The following is a 16,831-nucleotide window of genomic DNA, read 5'->3' as shown; positions in this document are numbered from 1 at the left end:
AAAGTGAGAAATCACCCTGGCAGGGATGGCCAAACTATAATCCCTTCTCCATTATCCCCCTTGGGATTTTGGGCAAGCATGCACATGCACCCGGCATGAGTTTCAGGCTGCCAGGTCCAAGACTCTAACCGTGGTTGACTACGTGGGAGTCCAGCAACGTAACCACTTTGCCATCTGGTGATCCCTAAAGTATTTTTAAAATGAAGAAACTAGGAGCCGACTCCCTGACACAGGGCTAATGTGCTGCTCGGGAGAAGCTGGATCCCACGTGGCGACCTTACTTCAAAACCCCGGCTTTGTCAGCCTGAAACCCTCTAATGTGTATAAATGGCCAGGATTCAAAGTACTGGAAGACCAGAGGAAGGGAATAGACTCTATGGAGGGTGCTCCTTTGTCTCCCTTTCTCTTTCTTACATGTGTGTATGTACACTCTCACACACACACAAATAATTTTAATTAAAAAAATAATAAAATGAAGAGCCCAAAACACAGCAGCAGTCTAGTAATCATAGAAGGGGTCCAGTAAGGCACAGAATTTCTGATTACTGATCTAGCAGTTTTATAACAAATGGAGCTTTTGGGAGGAGGGTATGGCAAAGTAAACTTCTGTGCAAGAGTTTGGTCACCTTCGGCATTGTCTTACTTCCAGTCTAACATTACCCCACAGCAGAACCAGGTAACTGAGAACATTCTGAAACTTCTGACTTGCCCCCCCAGGGAGAGGTGTGGGGTAAGTGATGACAAGGCACACAGCTGATCCATTAACAGCGTTGATAACCATGTCCCGAATTATAATTAGAAGACAAGTATGTGTCATCCACTTTATTCTTAAATATTCTTAATCTAGATGGTAAAAATAAAAAGCAGTATCAGTAATCTTTCTTAGGTTAATGTGAATTTTACAGTGTTTACAGTATTATGTTTTGAGAAGGACTAGTTTTTAAGTGCAGAATAGAGTTTATTTGTTCATTTCATTCTTTTTTTTAGAAATATTTATTATATTTTATTCCATTTGTTATTATTATTTATAAATTTGACCAAACAGAGAGAGAGAGAGAAAGGGAAAGCGAGAAAGCAAGCCACCAGGTTTGGAATTCGAATCATAATCAACCATCTTGGAATCAGCATCTTTAACTGCCTCACTACCTGCCAGCCCCCTGTTTATTTTATTTTTAAAAGAGACTTTACAAAAATTAGAAGGGAAGTTTGTTTCTTAACATATGTTTAGGCTTAGGGGAGAAAGATGCTATGCATAGGCGACATTTAATTATTCAATAAATTCTTTTTATTTATTTATTATTTATTATCATCATAATCTTGTTTATATTACATTGAATTGCATATACCTTTACAGTGTATTACATTGCTTTTTCAAAAGGGAATGCCATGCATGTCAGTTAATACCGAGACATTAAAATCCCCACTTCATCATTCAATATCTTTTCATTGTTTTTTCCGTTCATTATTATTATTATTCCAATTATTTTTTTAACCAGTCAATAAATAGTCAACTATTTCTCATTTTGTTTGTAAAAAAAACTTTACCCATCATTAAATACTTCTCAGACCCATCCAGTTGATAATACTATACATGTCGTCATCAACAGGTAACAAGCCATATCTGTGTCCCACTAATGTCATGCCTCTCTATTTGTTCTCTTGCTACCTTTCTCTATCCTCTTCTCTTCATCAATAAATTCTTTGCTATAAAAGGCATATAGAAGTAACTTTAATTAAAAAAATTTTTTTTTAAGAATTATTTATGGGGGACCAGCAGATTATGCAATAATTACATTACTGAACTCCCATGCAGTGGACTGCAGTTTGAATCCCAGACCTGGTGACTTGAAACTCATGCTGGGCATGTGTGTGTGCATGCCCAAGATCCCAAGAGGAGAATGGACGAGAAGGGATTGTGGTGTGGCCATCCCCCTGTGGGGGGGTGAGTTTTCACTTTCTCCTCTCTGTCTCTCTCTGTTTCACTGGTGAGCGCACACGCCCTCTGGCAAGTGCATGTGCCCTATTGCAAAAATCTCTCCAAAAAAAGTAAATGTACAGTGAAACTGAAAAAAAAAAAAATCAGAAACTATGTGGGGGACAAAAACTGTGAGAAAGTTGAATGAAAGTTGGGACTGAGATGATTCACGGCATTTATCGACCACTAAATTTAACTTTGGAAATGCTCTAATGTAAATTACTTTAATTAGACAGCCAGATAGTATCTGATAGCCAGGAACTCAGGGATTTTGTTTGCAATTGTAGAAGAGGGTGCAGAAGCAAGGCCTTTGTTAGCCATGTGATACCTTTGTGTAATTTTAAAAAGATACCTGTCTGGGTGAACAAATGAAAATGTGTCCCTGCTCTACAGTCTCTTGTGAAGTGCATGGCTTGCCTAGCAGAGCAGGGCTTGGCTTTCCAAACAGCCTCAACCAGAAGTATATTATCTACTAAGAATATGCTGCTTTCCTGGAGAGGACGAAGAAAATTAAATTTTAGGAGTTTTGAAGACTGGTCTGGTGTAATAGGGATGGATCTGTCTACATAAAAAGAACGCCGAGACCTAACACATGAAATAAAAGTAGTTTATTTGAGCCAGGCCTTTGGACAAATTTCCCAGAAGAATGGACTCTGGCTTTCCAGAAGTGTGCTCATCAGAAAACAAAACAAAACAAAACAAAACAAAACAAAACACCCAACAACAACAACAAAAGAAAGCTATGTTACAAAAAAAGAGGTCAAGAGGAGGGAAGGTTACAAGTCGTTTGTCAAGAGTTTACATTGATCCATTTAAAAGAATGCAGGCAACTGATTGGCTATACCTTGTTTTTGACATCATGAACTCAAGAATATGAAGAAATGGTATGAAGAAATGGTAGGGGGGTCACTTGTAAATCTGTAATCCTTTTACAGCATCAGTTTGATTACTGTAAGCTAAAACGGTGCCTTTTGGTCAATAACCTTGTTGGGTGTGGGACCTGACTCAGGCTCATGTTTACTCATGCCTTTAAAATTTAAATGGACCTTCAATTCCACAGACTGCTCTGAACTGCTTTCTTTCACAAACAGCAAGTACATTTGATGTAGATGTAGAAAGGAAGAAGAAAGAGAAGATGGGGGCGTGGGAAGTAGAGAAAGAAAGTAGAACCAAATGCCAATTTTACTCCTTTTTCAATTTTCCCATAGGCCATAGAAATCCTGGTATCTTTCTAGCCTGCCTGCCTTTCTTAGACAGAGGAGAGGGAAGGGGGAAAGGCGGTTTCATTTTCGGCCTGCTGCTCAGTCTTTATTATCCATAAGACATACAACAGTATATTCAGAATTATTCTCATTTGCAGAACATTGTGAGGCATATTTCTTTGGAAGGTAAGGGCACTTGTACTTTGCAAGTGAAAGAAGGCACAATAGGATTTGGTGGCTTGCCAAGGTCATTCTATCCTTGGGGACAAAAACCAGAATTAGAACCCCAGTAATAGAAATGTTACTGCAAAGCTATGAGCAGAAGCTAAGATTTCTTAATAGAGTAACTTTCATGCCTCTATTATTACTTCCTAATAAAAAGTATTAAGTTTAGACAAAAAAAGATGTTTTTAAACTATCAGGATAATTGGAAACACAAGATAATTTATAGAATGAATGTGTTAGTCTACACAGGTCTGTGGGGGGAGGTGATAAAGATGCTAATATTACCAATGTTTATTTCTTTGAAAATACAAGACCTAAAGATGATGAGACCAGCTCTGCTCACTGGATTTATGGGGGACCCTGGAGGCTGGTTTTTAGAAGGAGAGGATGCTTATTAGTGTTAGCACTAAGAGGCTGAAAATCTGTCTAGTTCACATAAAAGATCTGCTTATTTTTACTGTTTTCTGTTTAGTTTCTACCTAGTATTAGCATTTATTATCCTTAAATAATTTAAAAAGCATTACTCCTTAAACTGATCACTATTCCTAAACAAAACAAAAATGTATTTGTATAATTTTGCTTAAGGAATTGTTATTTTCCTTAATGACTCTCATTCTTTTGACCCAGTATTTATAACTCCTTTTGAGCCTATTCCTAATCAACACAAATTCAGAACAGTTATTGATGGAAATATTGAAATCAGGAGAACAGAACACAACAAACTACAAAATATAACACATGGAAACTTATCTCTATTCAATTTCCTGGGTACCTCATTATCACTAGTATTGTATTTTTGTTAACTATTGTGTCAATAATGATCTAATAATAGTAATATAAACTACACTGAATATCTAAATAGAGGGAACTGATTACATGAGTAATGGAAAAGGCCGACAAGCTCATTGATCAGTGTCAGAGGACAATGCCACGATTGCTTCAAAGAAGCTATTGAAAGAAAGTAGTTTTACCCAAGCCCAGAGTCTAGAATCATTAAATAGAAGCCAAAACCATAGGGTGATAGAGCAGAGAAGAGGGAGCTTCTGTCTGAAGTTGGAATCATAGGGAAAAAAACATTCTTCTGTGTGAGATGCTACAGAGACATAGAGGAAATGAGGAAAAGACCTGACTTCTCTAAGTACTGCTTTCCATTGCCTGAACACAACCATAAGTCACTGATGCACAGCCCTAGGAAAGAGCACACAAGGTTTGTTCCCCTAAAATACAGTGCAGAGCAGATGGGTTAGGGATGATCCTAAGGACGCCTAGACCCAAGACCAGTACAGCTGCTATGAATTGTTAAGTGCTACGATATACCAGGTATAAGAGCTTAACAATCCATATGAATCCTTACCTAGGAAGTAAATACCCATATTATCTCCAGTTTATTGATGAGGCTTGGTCAATTAAGTGAATTGCTCAAGACCATGAATTAACAAATGACCTAGTTAGAGTTGAATTCAGATCTGACTTACTCCCAAACTCTCACTTTTAGTTCTCTCATTTTACAAAGGAGAAAAAAGTAGCTTGGGAAAGAGAAGAAACTTGCAGCTGAGTAGGTCTAGAACTCATTATTCCTATTAGGTTATTGTGCTTTCTAAAAAAAAAAAAAATTTATTCTTTTTTTAATTTGTTTTAGGTTTTTGCCATAAGGTACCTGTGCTTGCCAGAGAGAGAGACAAGAGGGAAAGTGAGAAATCACACATCACCTCCCACCCCCGCCTCCATGGGGATGACCATACAGCAATACCTTTTCCTCCATTCTCCTCTAAGGATTTTGGGCATGCAAAATGTGTCCAGAATGATTTTTACACCTTCAGATTTGGAATTCAAACCATGGCCAACCATGTGGGAGTCCAGTGCCTTAAGCACTATGCCACCTGCTGGCCCCAGAAATAAATTTTTTTAAAAGACTGTCTTACTGTATTGCCTAGGCTGTGCTCACTTAAGATTATCCTGCCTCAAGCTCCTACCCCTTGGGACTGCAGGTGCATGACATGGCAATTGGCATAGGTTTTCTACATTTAACAGAATTAAAACCATATATGCTGTTGGAACTAGCAGGTCACATGGTGGTTAGGGTGCTGGACTCCTACAAGGCCAACTGCAGTTCTAATCCTGAACCTGGCAGCTTGCTTTCTTTTTTCTCTTCCTGTCTGTCTCTCTCTGGTGAGTACACATACCTTACAGCAAAATTTAAAAGTAACAATAATAATAAATAAAATTAAATAATTCTTTTGAAAAAGGGAAAGAAAACTATTTTTTTCTTTTGAAGAACAAAAAAACTAATGGTATTGTTGTAGCCTTTAGAGAGTGTCCAGAGGAGGCTCCCACTTGGGTGACAGAGATACCCTTGTATCCTGAAACTATTACTGAGCATCGTTTCTGTACTCCAGTTTACTTTGTTGCAAAACGGGATTTATCATATCTACCTTATCTAGAGTATTAAGAGGAATTGAAAAGATAATACATCGAAAGATCTGTGACTAGTGTACCACAGAGTAGGTACTTAGTAACTACTAACTCCCGTTATTATTGTTCATATTTTATTATGCTGACCTTGAGAGTGGTTATCATAGGAAAAGAGTAGATTAGAAATTTTACGAAATGTTATCTGAGTGCTTCATTAAACAGTACTATCCTTCTATTGTACACTTTACTTCTATTTAGGAGAATCACTAGAAAATACTAAAAAAAAATAGCATTTTTGTTTTGTGTGCTTTTAAATGAATTGCCCTCATGATGACTTAGTTGTTAGTTCTGGTCTTTATAATGTACCAGTGATTAATTTGAAATGTCATTTCCTCTTATGCTTCTATACAGTTTTTCACTTTCAGCTAGGATGGCCTTTTTTTCCCAATCATTCTGAACATATGGCCTTTTCTTTCTTGTCCCCGTGGCTTTACTTAGCTTCATTCTTAATAATCCTCCACTCCTCCCAAGTCCTTTTTCTTTTTTACTAGCTCAATTCCTTTCATTCTTTAGAATGTGCTCAAAATTTTCTTTCTCGACCACTATTTTCCTAACTAGTCACGTGACATGCTGATCTTTCACCTATCTACAGCACCTGTAGACACCCTATAACATGCTCTCATACACTGTATATATTACCTGAACTACTTTTTCCATTTGCTCTGGTTTCTCTCACTAGATTGAAGGCCATGCTTCGGTGAACTTTTAAGTGATTGGTGCCTTACACATACTTTAAATATTATGTGAAATTTTGTAGCTAGAGTTTAAATTGCTTGTATTTTTTTGGTGGTACTTTGTTTGAAAAGTAATCTTGCTGTGTGGCAGAGCCACTGACAACTTTAGTCCTTATGTGGGATGCCCTGCAAAGAGCTAGAAGAAGAAAGCATTCCAAAGATACAAAGATTAGCAGCATGTAAAACTAAAGACCTTGGAAGCATGTCTTTCTAGCTTGATAGACTATGTAGCCTATGATAAATAGTTTATTTCTTTTTTAAGAACACAGGCAAAAGGGTAATTTGACAAGAAGAATCATAAGGCTTGGCATTGAATTATTATATTTTAATGTGCTGAAAATATTTTAAAATGCAAGACTGATAACAGTGTAGACTTGCTTTCACTATTCTTAGAATCTGAGGTTTTGGATTTGATATGGTAAAAATTTGAATTACAGTGCATAGAAGTAATGATGACCATGCAAATATTTGCACATTGTGGTCTATTATGACCTCTCATGCTTCAAAGGGACCCTTTACAGTGTACTGGGACCTCAGAAAACTGAACAAAGCAATCGTCAACATCCAAGACAGAGCAGTAAAATGCCTATAACATACTTCTTATTTATTCACCTAAGAATTGCATCTAACGACGTAGTGTGTACTTCCATATTTAAGGGGACAGTTTTCTCATTGTTTCTAACTCAGTAACTTTGGTGTTTAACTGCTGCCACTATAGAACTCTTAGTAGATAATTCAAATTAAGTCATATTGCTCAAACATTATGAGATATAATACATTTAATTCTTTGTGAATTTACAGATGAGTTTAGGATGACCCTGTGGCATTTGGAATATAGACCCAACTAGATTAGCAAGATTTTTCTCTTAAAAAAAAAGATGATAAATTTCAACCTTTTAAAAACAATTTATCCTCTCTTCACCTTCTCACCATTCTTCCCCACCTCTCAAACACATGTACACGTTTTAAATCAATTTAGTATTATATGTTTTGTGATGTTAATAGATTAAATATACATCTTAACAAATCCAAATTCCTTAAATCTGGAGGTGTTAGACTTCAAACTCAGCATTTTTGCCCAGTTCATTCCAATTTAAAATATGGTTTTTGTCAGGGCTAGACAGTAAACAGTTATAGTAGTAGGGTTCCAAACCACAATTAATAGTGCTGAATTTCATGTTACAAATGTGCCTTTTTTAATTCCTTAAAATAAAGATCTGGGAATAACTATGGCAACTGGACCTCAAATACTGTTACCAGAAAGGACTTTGTGTTTTAGTTTCTTCACCTCGCTTTTTATGTGTGTCTATAAGGCGATACCTAATGGCTTGATTACAAAGTGGGCTATGACATGTGTCCAAGTGTAAAGTTAATATACAAACTAACTGACACTCGGTTTTCAGTTACTTCAGTTATTTCATCTATAACCAAGACGGTAATTCAGACACTTCAGTCTGAATATTGATTATAAAATGGTAAAGCAAGTGCCAGAACTATAGCCAAAGAGTAAGGTAGCGAGCTAATATGATGGAATATTCTCCAACAATCGTACCATTTATGATTTTATTTTATTTTAGCCATGCCCTTTAGGTTCCCGAGATTTTCGAGAGAAACAATGTGCAGACTTTGACAATATGCCTTTCCGAGGAAAGTATTATAACTGGAAACCCTATACTGGAGGTAATGTATAACTTGGTAGAGCATTCATGCTTGAGAGCTCTGCGTATATAAAAGAGTATATAAATACATGTAAACATACACACATTCAGGCACATACTAGTTTAAATTAGCATTTTCAAATCAAAGCACGAAAGTGCTCTATAATACCAAAAAGGTCTCATGTTTTATTTTCCCTGCATAAAGTTTATATGTCAGTACAAATTATCAGAAGCTATTTTTAAAACTGAATTTCAGTTAAACAAGCATAGAAGTCCTAGAAAGGATGTATGTACATCGAAACCATATATAGGTGCTCCTCAATTTATGATAGATTACATCGCAATAAACCCATTTTTAAGTCAAAACCATGGTAAGTTTAAAATGCATTTACTATCCTGACAAACTCATTGTAAAGTCAAAAAATTGTAAATCAAACCATTCTAAGTTGGGGACCATCTGTAATATTTTTGAGTTCTGCTGGAGACTTTCTTAGGACATACATAAATTATATTGTAATCATTGGATATCTGTGATTTTCACCTTGAAAACAAATCCTAACAATGAAAATCAACTCAGAACAGGAAAATCTGCTCTTTCTTAGTCAAAAGCCACGGATTTATAGATCATACTCTTTTTCAGAGTTAGGACACACTTAGTAGACTATATCAAACACCAATTGTTTCGTGAGCAGAAGATATTTTACAGTCTCATAATCAAACTACATTTTGTTGAAATTTTCTTCTAGAAAAATCAAATATAGTAGGCTAGCCTCATCACTTAGTGGTTATGACAGCCAGATCCCACATAACCAACTGCACAGTTTGAATCCCAGCCCTGGCAGCTCGAAGAACATGTCAGGCATATGTGCACACATGCCCCATATCCTGACAGGATGGGGAAACAGAGAAGAGTGTAGCATGACCATGCCCCATGTGGGGTGCTTTCTCCTTCTCTCTTTCTCTTTCTCCATCTGTCTCTGATGAATGCACAGACTGTGACAAATTAAAAGAAAAAAAAGGCTAAGTGTACTTTTAAGAAACTTTTACTATTTGTTTTTCCAACATCTTTAAAAAGTATACAACATAGGCCCAGCTGCAGTGGCATACACTAGACACTGCTGCTTAGCATGTGGAGGCCACATGAGAGGTCAGGATTCAATTCGGGCACACACTATAAAGCTACACACAATTGTCCCAGCTACTTGAGAGACTGAGGCAGGAGGATTCTGTTAAAGTGAGACCCTATCTAAAACCACACACACACACACACACACACACACACTCTCTCTCTCTCTCTATTATCCAACATAGAGCAATATTAAAATAATTTTATGGTGATAAGAATTTTATGGTGATAAGTGCTTTTCTACCCACTAGCAATATTTTACCATTAACGCATTACTGTACTTTCTTCATACATGTTTGTATATCTTTCTACACATTGATGAATGTATCCTATTTTTATGTATTTCAAGATATATCACAGACAGTAACACACTGTCTCCTTAAAACTTCAGCATGTATAACATTATTTACAGTTTGATTAATTATTTACATTTTTCCAGGTAAGATTACATGAAAGATTATACACAATCTTAACCATATTTTCCCCAGTCTTGACAAATAAATACATTGCAAAATCCTATTGAGATATAAAGCATTACGATTACATCCCATATTCTCGTCATCTTTGTCTTAGTAAACAGAAGTTTATTTTCACAGTTCCAGGAGGCTAAAAGTCTGAGGTCAGGGTGCCAAGATAGCTGAGCTCTGGTGAGAGACCTCTTCTGAGTTGCAGACTACCTACCATCTTCTCACTGTATCTTCATGTGACGGAGAGATTTAGAAAGAGTTCTCTAGAATCCCTTTTATGGGGCATCATCTCATTCATAAAGGCTCCACCCTCATGACCTAATTACCTTGCAAAGGCCCCACCTTATAATACCATTTTTAGAATTTCAACATACAAGTTTCTGGGAGGAGAACATAAACAGTCCATAAAGTCCTCACAGTCCAAAAAGCCCTCATAGTCCTTTGTGGTCAATAGCTGCCTCTGTCTAACCCCCCCACCCCCAGAGGCAACCATTATTCATTACTTTTTTCTTCAGATAGTTTAGCTTTATGTGTTCCAGATATTCATATATATGAAATTATGCCATATAAACTTTTTTGTATGAGGATCCTTGAAGCCTAATGTTTTTTGAGATCTATCCATGTTGTTGTATGTAGAAATAGTTCTTTTTTACTGCTGAGCAGAATTTCATCCTAGTAACTTATTTATTTTCTATTGATGAATACCTAGGCTGTTTCTAGTTTTTAACTGCTATAAATAAGCTGCTATGAAAATTTGCATGCAAGTCTTTTTTGTGAGGATATGTTTTCGTTTCTCTTATATGAATACTTAGGGACCAAACTGCTGGGCAGTAGGGTAGATGTGAGTTTAGTTTTAAAAGAAACTACCAGATGTTTTTTCCAAGTGATTGAGCCATATTATATTTTCATCATCAATGTATCAACGTTCTATTTGCTCCATATTCTTGCCAAATATTGGCAAGAATAAGTCTTCTTCTGGTAGTGGTTAAGTTTTAGTTTGCTTTTTCTTTTCTTTTTTTTTTTCTTTTTTTTTTTGAGAGGTTTTTGCTATAGGGTGCGTGCGCTCGCCAGACAGACAGAGAGAGACAGAGAGATAGAAATAGAAAGCGAGAAATCACCCCCCAGAGGGGATGGCCACGCTGCAATCCCTTCTCCTCCATTCTCCTCTCGGGATCTTGGGCATGCATGCACACGCGCCAGGTGTGAGTTTAAGCCACCGTGTCTGGGACTTGAACCACAGTCGACTACGTGGGAGTCCAGCGACATAGCCATTACGCTAACTGCTGGTCCCCAGTTTGCTTTTCTGATTATTGTGTTGAACATGTTTTCATATTCCTGTTAGTATTTATATATCTTCTTTTTTACTGTTTGTTCAGATATTTTGCCTATTTATTATTATTATTATTATTATTATTATTATTTTGGTAGAGGTTTTTCCCTTGGGGTGTGTGCACTCTCCAGAGAGAGACAGTGAGAAGAAAAGTGAGAAATCATCAAACGGGTAGGGATGGCCATGCTGCAATCCCTTCTCCTCCATTCTCCTCTCAGGATTTTGGGTACACATACACATGTGCCCAGTGTGTTTCAAGCCACCGGGTCTGAGACTCGAATCACAATGGGCCATATGAGAGTCCAGTGATGTAACTACTTTTCCATCTGGTGAACCTTGCCTATTTTTTAATTGGGTGATTTATCTCCTCAAGTGGTAATCATTTATCAGAAATGTTTTACAAATATTTTGTCACACTATGACTTTCTTACTACTTTTTTGTTTTTGTCTGTTTTAGATTTTGCTATGGAATGTATGCACTCGCCAGAGAGAGAGAAAAAGTGAGAAATCGCCCCTCAGAGGGGATGGTCACGCCTCAATTCCTTATCTTCTAGTCTCCTTTCAGAATTTTAGGCATGCACGCACATGCACCCAGTGTGATTTTCAAGCTGTTGGGGCCAGGACTCAAATTGTGCAGCTGTCCATGTGGGGTCTTAACCTCAATGCCACCTGCTGGACCCTTCTGTTACTTTATAGTGTGTGTGTGTGTGTGTGTGTGTGTGTGTGTGTGTGTGTGTTTCAAGCCGCCAGGGTCAGGACTTCAACTGCCTGGTCATCCATATGAGATCTGGCTTTCTCAACTACTAGACTATGAAGCCTGTCCAGTTGATGATTTTATCTTTTCTAAAACACATCTGTGATCTATCTCAAAATAAGTTTCGGTGTGCTATGTATTTGTAGTGTGCTTATGGATTTCCTATTTTGTCTCATTGATGCATTAGCCAATCCTGTGGCACTATCACATTGATCTAATTACTGTAACCGCATTGTCTTAAACCCAGATGGTGTAAGGTCTTACAACCTAGATTCTTTTGTCAAGATTTTTTTTTTGAATAGGCTATGTATTTTGTGTTTTCATATAAATTTTACAATCAGCTGTTAAAACTAGTAAAACTACCCAGGCTGGTATTTTCATTCTGAAAACATAGAAAGCAAAAAACCAAATTAGCAAGAAATTATTACAAATTCAACTTCCTTAATAAAGAGTTATTTAGGTTTCAGTTTTTTTACTTCTGTTTTAGTTTTCTCATCTTGTGTCTTTAAGAAATGTATTTTATATTTATGTTGTCCAGTTCATTGACATAAAATAGATTATATCATTTTCTTATTATCCCATTTATTTCTATAGTATCTATAGGAATGTGTGCTCTTTCATTTCTCATATCAATAATTGGTGTTTTTTTCTAAGTTTCTTAATCGTTCTTGGTGCTTATCAGTTTTATTAAAGAAACAAATTTTGGCTTAGGATTTAAAAAATTTTTTTTCCAATCAATGTTTTGCTCTTACAGTTACTATTTGCTTCCTTTTTTTAAGGTTTATTTTGCTCTTTTACATTGCTGAAATTTGATATGTTGCATTTTTATTTTATTCAGTGTGAAATATTTTATGTTGTGATGTGTTTTTTAATCTATCAGTTACTTAGAACTGTATTGTTTTAATTTCTAAATATTTGAGATTTTCTAGATAGCTTTTTGTTATTGATACATGATTTAGTTGTATTAAGGTCAGAGAACATTTTGTATTCTTTTTTTTTTTTTATTTTTGAGAGGTTTTCGCTATAGGGCGCGTGCGCTCGCCAGACAGACAGAGAGAGACATAGAGACAGAAAGCGAGAAATCACCCCCCAGAGGGGATGGCCACGCCGCAATCCCTTCTCCTCCATTCTCCTCTTGGGATCTTGGGCACGCACGCACGCACACGCGCCCGGCGTTGAGTTTTAAGCCACCGATTCAGGAACGCGAACCACGGTCAACTACGTGGGAGTCCAGCGACATAGCCATTACGCTTACTGCTGGTTCCCAATATTTTGTATTCTTGTTGAATGTTCTATGTGCGCTTGGAAATATGTTTTCTGCAGTTATTGGATTTTATGTTCTATAGATATCCAAGAAGTCAACTTGGTTGAGTATGTTATTCAGTCTTTTACATTTTTTTCTGATTTTATTTTCTGCTGTAGTTCTCTCAATTATTGAGAGATGTGTTAAGATCTCCAGTTATTGGGCTGGCAGGTGATGTGGTGGTTAAGACACTGGATTCTCACATGGCCGACTGTGGTTTGAGTCCCGGACCTACTGGCTTGCTTTCTCACTTTCCCTCCCTCTCTCTGTTTGTCTCTCTCTGGTCAAATTAAATAGTAATAATAATAATTATTATTATAATAAATAAAATAATTCTTTTTAAAAACTTCAACTATTATGTGATTTTACACTTTTTTATAATTTTTTGCTTTATATATTTGAGTCTCTTTTATTACATGCATGTACATTTGGGTTTGTTTTATCTAGGTGTAGGAAGAGAAGTAAGAGTCTGAAATTATTTACATTTAATAATTACAATCTACATAATTGTGTGCATAGTGAATTAACCCTAAATTAATAATAAGATTTCACTTCAACTATTTGGTTAATATATCCTTTCATTTAGAGAATCATCTTTTTTTTTTTCATTGCCAGAGGACACCAAAGGGAGAAATAGAGACAGAGGGAAAGGGAGAAAGTAATCCTCCAATAGGGCATGGTCACACTGCAATCCCATCTCCACTTATCCCTCCTGTCAGGATCTTGGGCACTCATGCACACATGCCCAGTGTGTTTTACGAGTCACTAGAGCCAGGATTTGAGCCATTGTTGGCCATGAGGGGTCCAGGCTCCCTTAACCATGAGGTACAGGGCTGGGCTTAGAGGATGATCTTAAATCTTTTCTTAAGTTATTGGTTGTATTTCTTTTTTTTTCCCCTCAGTTTTGGTGAGGCCTAATTGACAAATGAAAACTGTATGTAAGTCGGTCAATGTGATCTTTTGATACATATACACATTGTGAAATGATTATTACAATCAAGCTAATTAGCACATCAATCACTTTACATAATTGCCTTTTGTTTTTTGATGATGAGAATACTTAAGATCTCCTCTCTTAGAAAATTTCCAAGTATAGAATACATTATTATTAACTACAGTCTATTATATTTTCAAACATGTTTTATTTTTGTTTTTGTTTTTTGTTTTTGTTTCTGTTTTGCCAGGGGACACATGTGCTTGGGGAGCAGAGAAGGAAAGTGAGAAAACACCCCTTATGGGGCTTAGAAATAGAAGTGCTGCAATCCTTTCTCCTCCATCTCTCCTTCCTTGGAAATTTGAGCATACAGGCACAGGCACTCAGAGTATTTCTTAAGCCAGATATGAGACTTAGCTACGTAGTTGGCCAGGTGGGATCCAGTCACCTTGAACTGACCCAAGAACATACTCCTTTTACAACTGAAAATTCGTGTATTTACTCAACATCCCTCTATCTCCCCCCACCTCAATCATTAACCACCTGTTAACCACCCTTTATTATCTGTTTCTATGAGTTTGATATTTTAGGTTTCACATATATAAACACAGTATTTGTTTTTCTGTGACTGGCTTATGTTGCTTAGTATGGCGTCCTCCAGCTATATCCATGTTGTGCAAATGATAAGAATTATTTCTTTTTACAGACTGAATAATATAACATTGAATAGAAATACCACAATTTCTTTATTTTTTCACAGATGCTAAGCTTGTTTCCATAAATCGGCTTTTGTGAATAATGCTACTGTGAATATGGGAATGTAGACCTCTCTTTGAGATAGGGATTTTTTTCCCCCTCCATATATATACACAGAAGTGAGATTGCCAGATCAAATGGCAGTTATGTTTTCAATTTTTGAAGGAACCACCATACTGTTTTCCATTATGCAGAATCAGCTTATGGTTACCAGCAATGTATCAGGATTCCCTTTCTCCACATCGTGCCAACACTTATCTTTTTTTACTTTTTGATAATAGCCATCCTAACTGGTGTCAGTAAATATTTCATTGTAGTTTTGATTTGCATTGCCCTCATAATTAGTGATGTTGCTGCATTTCTTTTCATGTTCATTCAGACCACCATATGTCTTTCTTGAACAAATGTCTCTTCAGGTCTTTTGCCTATTTTGTATAGCTATTTTTCATTTTTATTCTTTGAATTGTATATGTTCCTTATGTGTATTGGGTATTTACTCCTTATTGGATATGTGGTTTGTAAATATTTTCTTCCATTCCATGGGTTGCCTTTTCATTTTTTTTCATTGTTTCTTTTGCTGTGCAGAATTTTTCTGGTTTTCTGTAGTACCAATTGTTTATTTTGGCTTTTATTGCTTGTGTTTTTGGTATTTTATCCTAAAAAAACTTTGTGAAGACAAACATCCTGGAGCTTTTGCCCTATTTTCTTGTAGTCTTACAGTCTTAGGTCTGAGGTTTAAGTGTTTAATTTATTTCGAGTTGATTTTTGTCTGTGGTATAAAATAAAGATCCAGTTTCTTTTTTATTTGTTTGTTTGCTTCTTTCTGTGTGTGAATGTTAATATGCAGTTTCTATGACACAAGTTATTAAATACACAATTTACTCATAGTGTATCCTTGGCACCTTTGTTGAAAGTTAGTTGACTATATACATGTGGGTTTATTTCTGGACTTTCTATTCTATTTCATTCCTTTACATGTCTGTTTTTTAAAAGTATCATATAATTTCTATTACTACAGATTTCTAATATAATTTGAAATCAGTAAGTGTGATGGCTCCAGCTTTGTTTTTCTTGCTCAAGATTTTCAGGGCTATTTGAGATCTTTTGTTGTTGTTCCACACAAATTTCAAGATTATTTCTTCTATAATATTTCTGTGAAAAATACTATTGAGATTTTGATAGGGATTGTATAGAATGTGTAGATCACTTTAGGGAGTTCAGAGATTTTGACAGTATTGATTCTTTTGATCCATGAACACATTGTATCTCTTAATTTACTTGTGTCTCTAATTTCCTCATCAATGTATAGTTTTCAGTGTACAGATCTGATTTCCTTAAGTTTTAAAAAATTGATTATAGAGGACATATGTGCTCATGAATGTTCACATGCAAGAGAGAGAAAAAGAGAGAGGGAGAGAAACACCCTCAACTGGGTCTCATCACACCACAGTCAACTTTCTCCAGCCCTCTAGCTCATCAGGTTATTGGGCATGTGTGCACACACCGATCATGTTTTAGTTCTATCTGGCCAGAAATCTAAACCCATAATTGGCCAAGTGGCTTCCAAGACTGCGTTTTAGTATCCTGCAGCTGTGGTGCAATGTCTGGGCTAAGATCTTTCCTTTTTTAAGATTTATTTATTTCTTCCAAGAGAGATGGTCAGAGACAGGTAACCCACAGGGTCTTCATACTGCACTTCATTTTCAGTCTTAGCTTGCCAGATCACGGGTGTACACATGCATACCCAGAGGTCCAGAAATGCAAACCTAGGTCTTTTCACATGTAGATCCAGTTATTTTATCAGTATGCCATTGCTTATCCCATCAGTGTATACTTCCCTTTCTTGGTTGAATTTTTTCCTAAGGGTTTTTTTTTTTTTATACTGTAACTAAGAT

The 16,831-nt window shown here is 36.3% G+C and overlaps 1 protein-coding gene across 1 annotated transcript in view; it reads left to right on the top strand.

Moving 5' to 3' along the window:
• Positions 1-16,831, top strand: part of LOC102475543 (A disintegrin and metalloproteinase with thrombospondin motifs 6) — a 262,234-nt gene that overhangs the window by 222,960 nt on the left and 22,443 nt on the right. Inside the window, exon 15 of the mRNA XM_027769061.1 lies at positions 8,186-8,288. Coding sequence (XP_027624862.1) covers positions 8,186-8,288 — 103 coding nt within the window. The remainder of the gene's footprint in view (positions 1-8,185; positions 8,289-16,831) is intronic.

The sequence above is a fragment of the Tupaia chinensis genome, unplaced genomic scaffold (genome assembly GCF_000334495.1).
Source record: "Tupaia chinensis unplaced genomic scaffold, TupChi_1.0 Scaffold148350_1, whole genome shotgun sequence".
Classification (NCBI taxonomy): domain Eukaryota; kingdom Metazoa; phylum Chordata; class Mammalia; order Scandentia; family Tupaiidae; genus Tupaia; species Tupaia belangeri.
The sequence above is the reverse complement of the archived record's forward strand: the minus strand, read 5'-3'. Positions and strand labels throughout refer to the sequence as shown.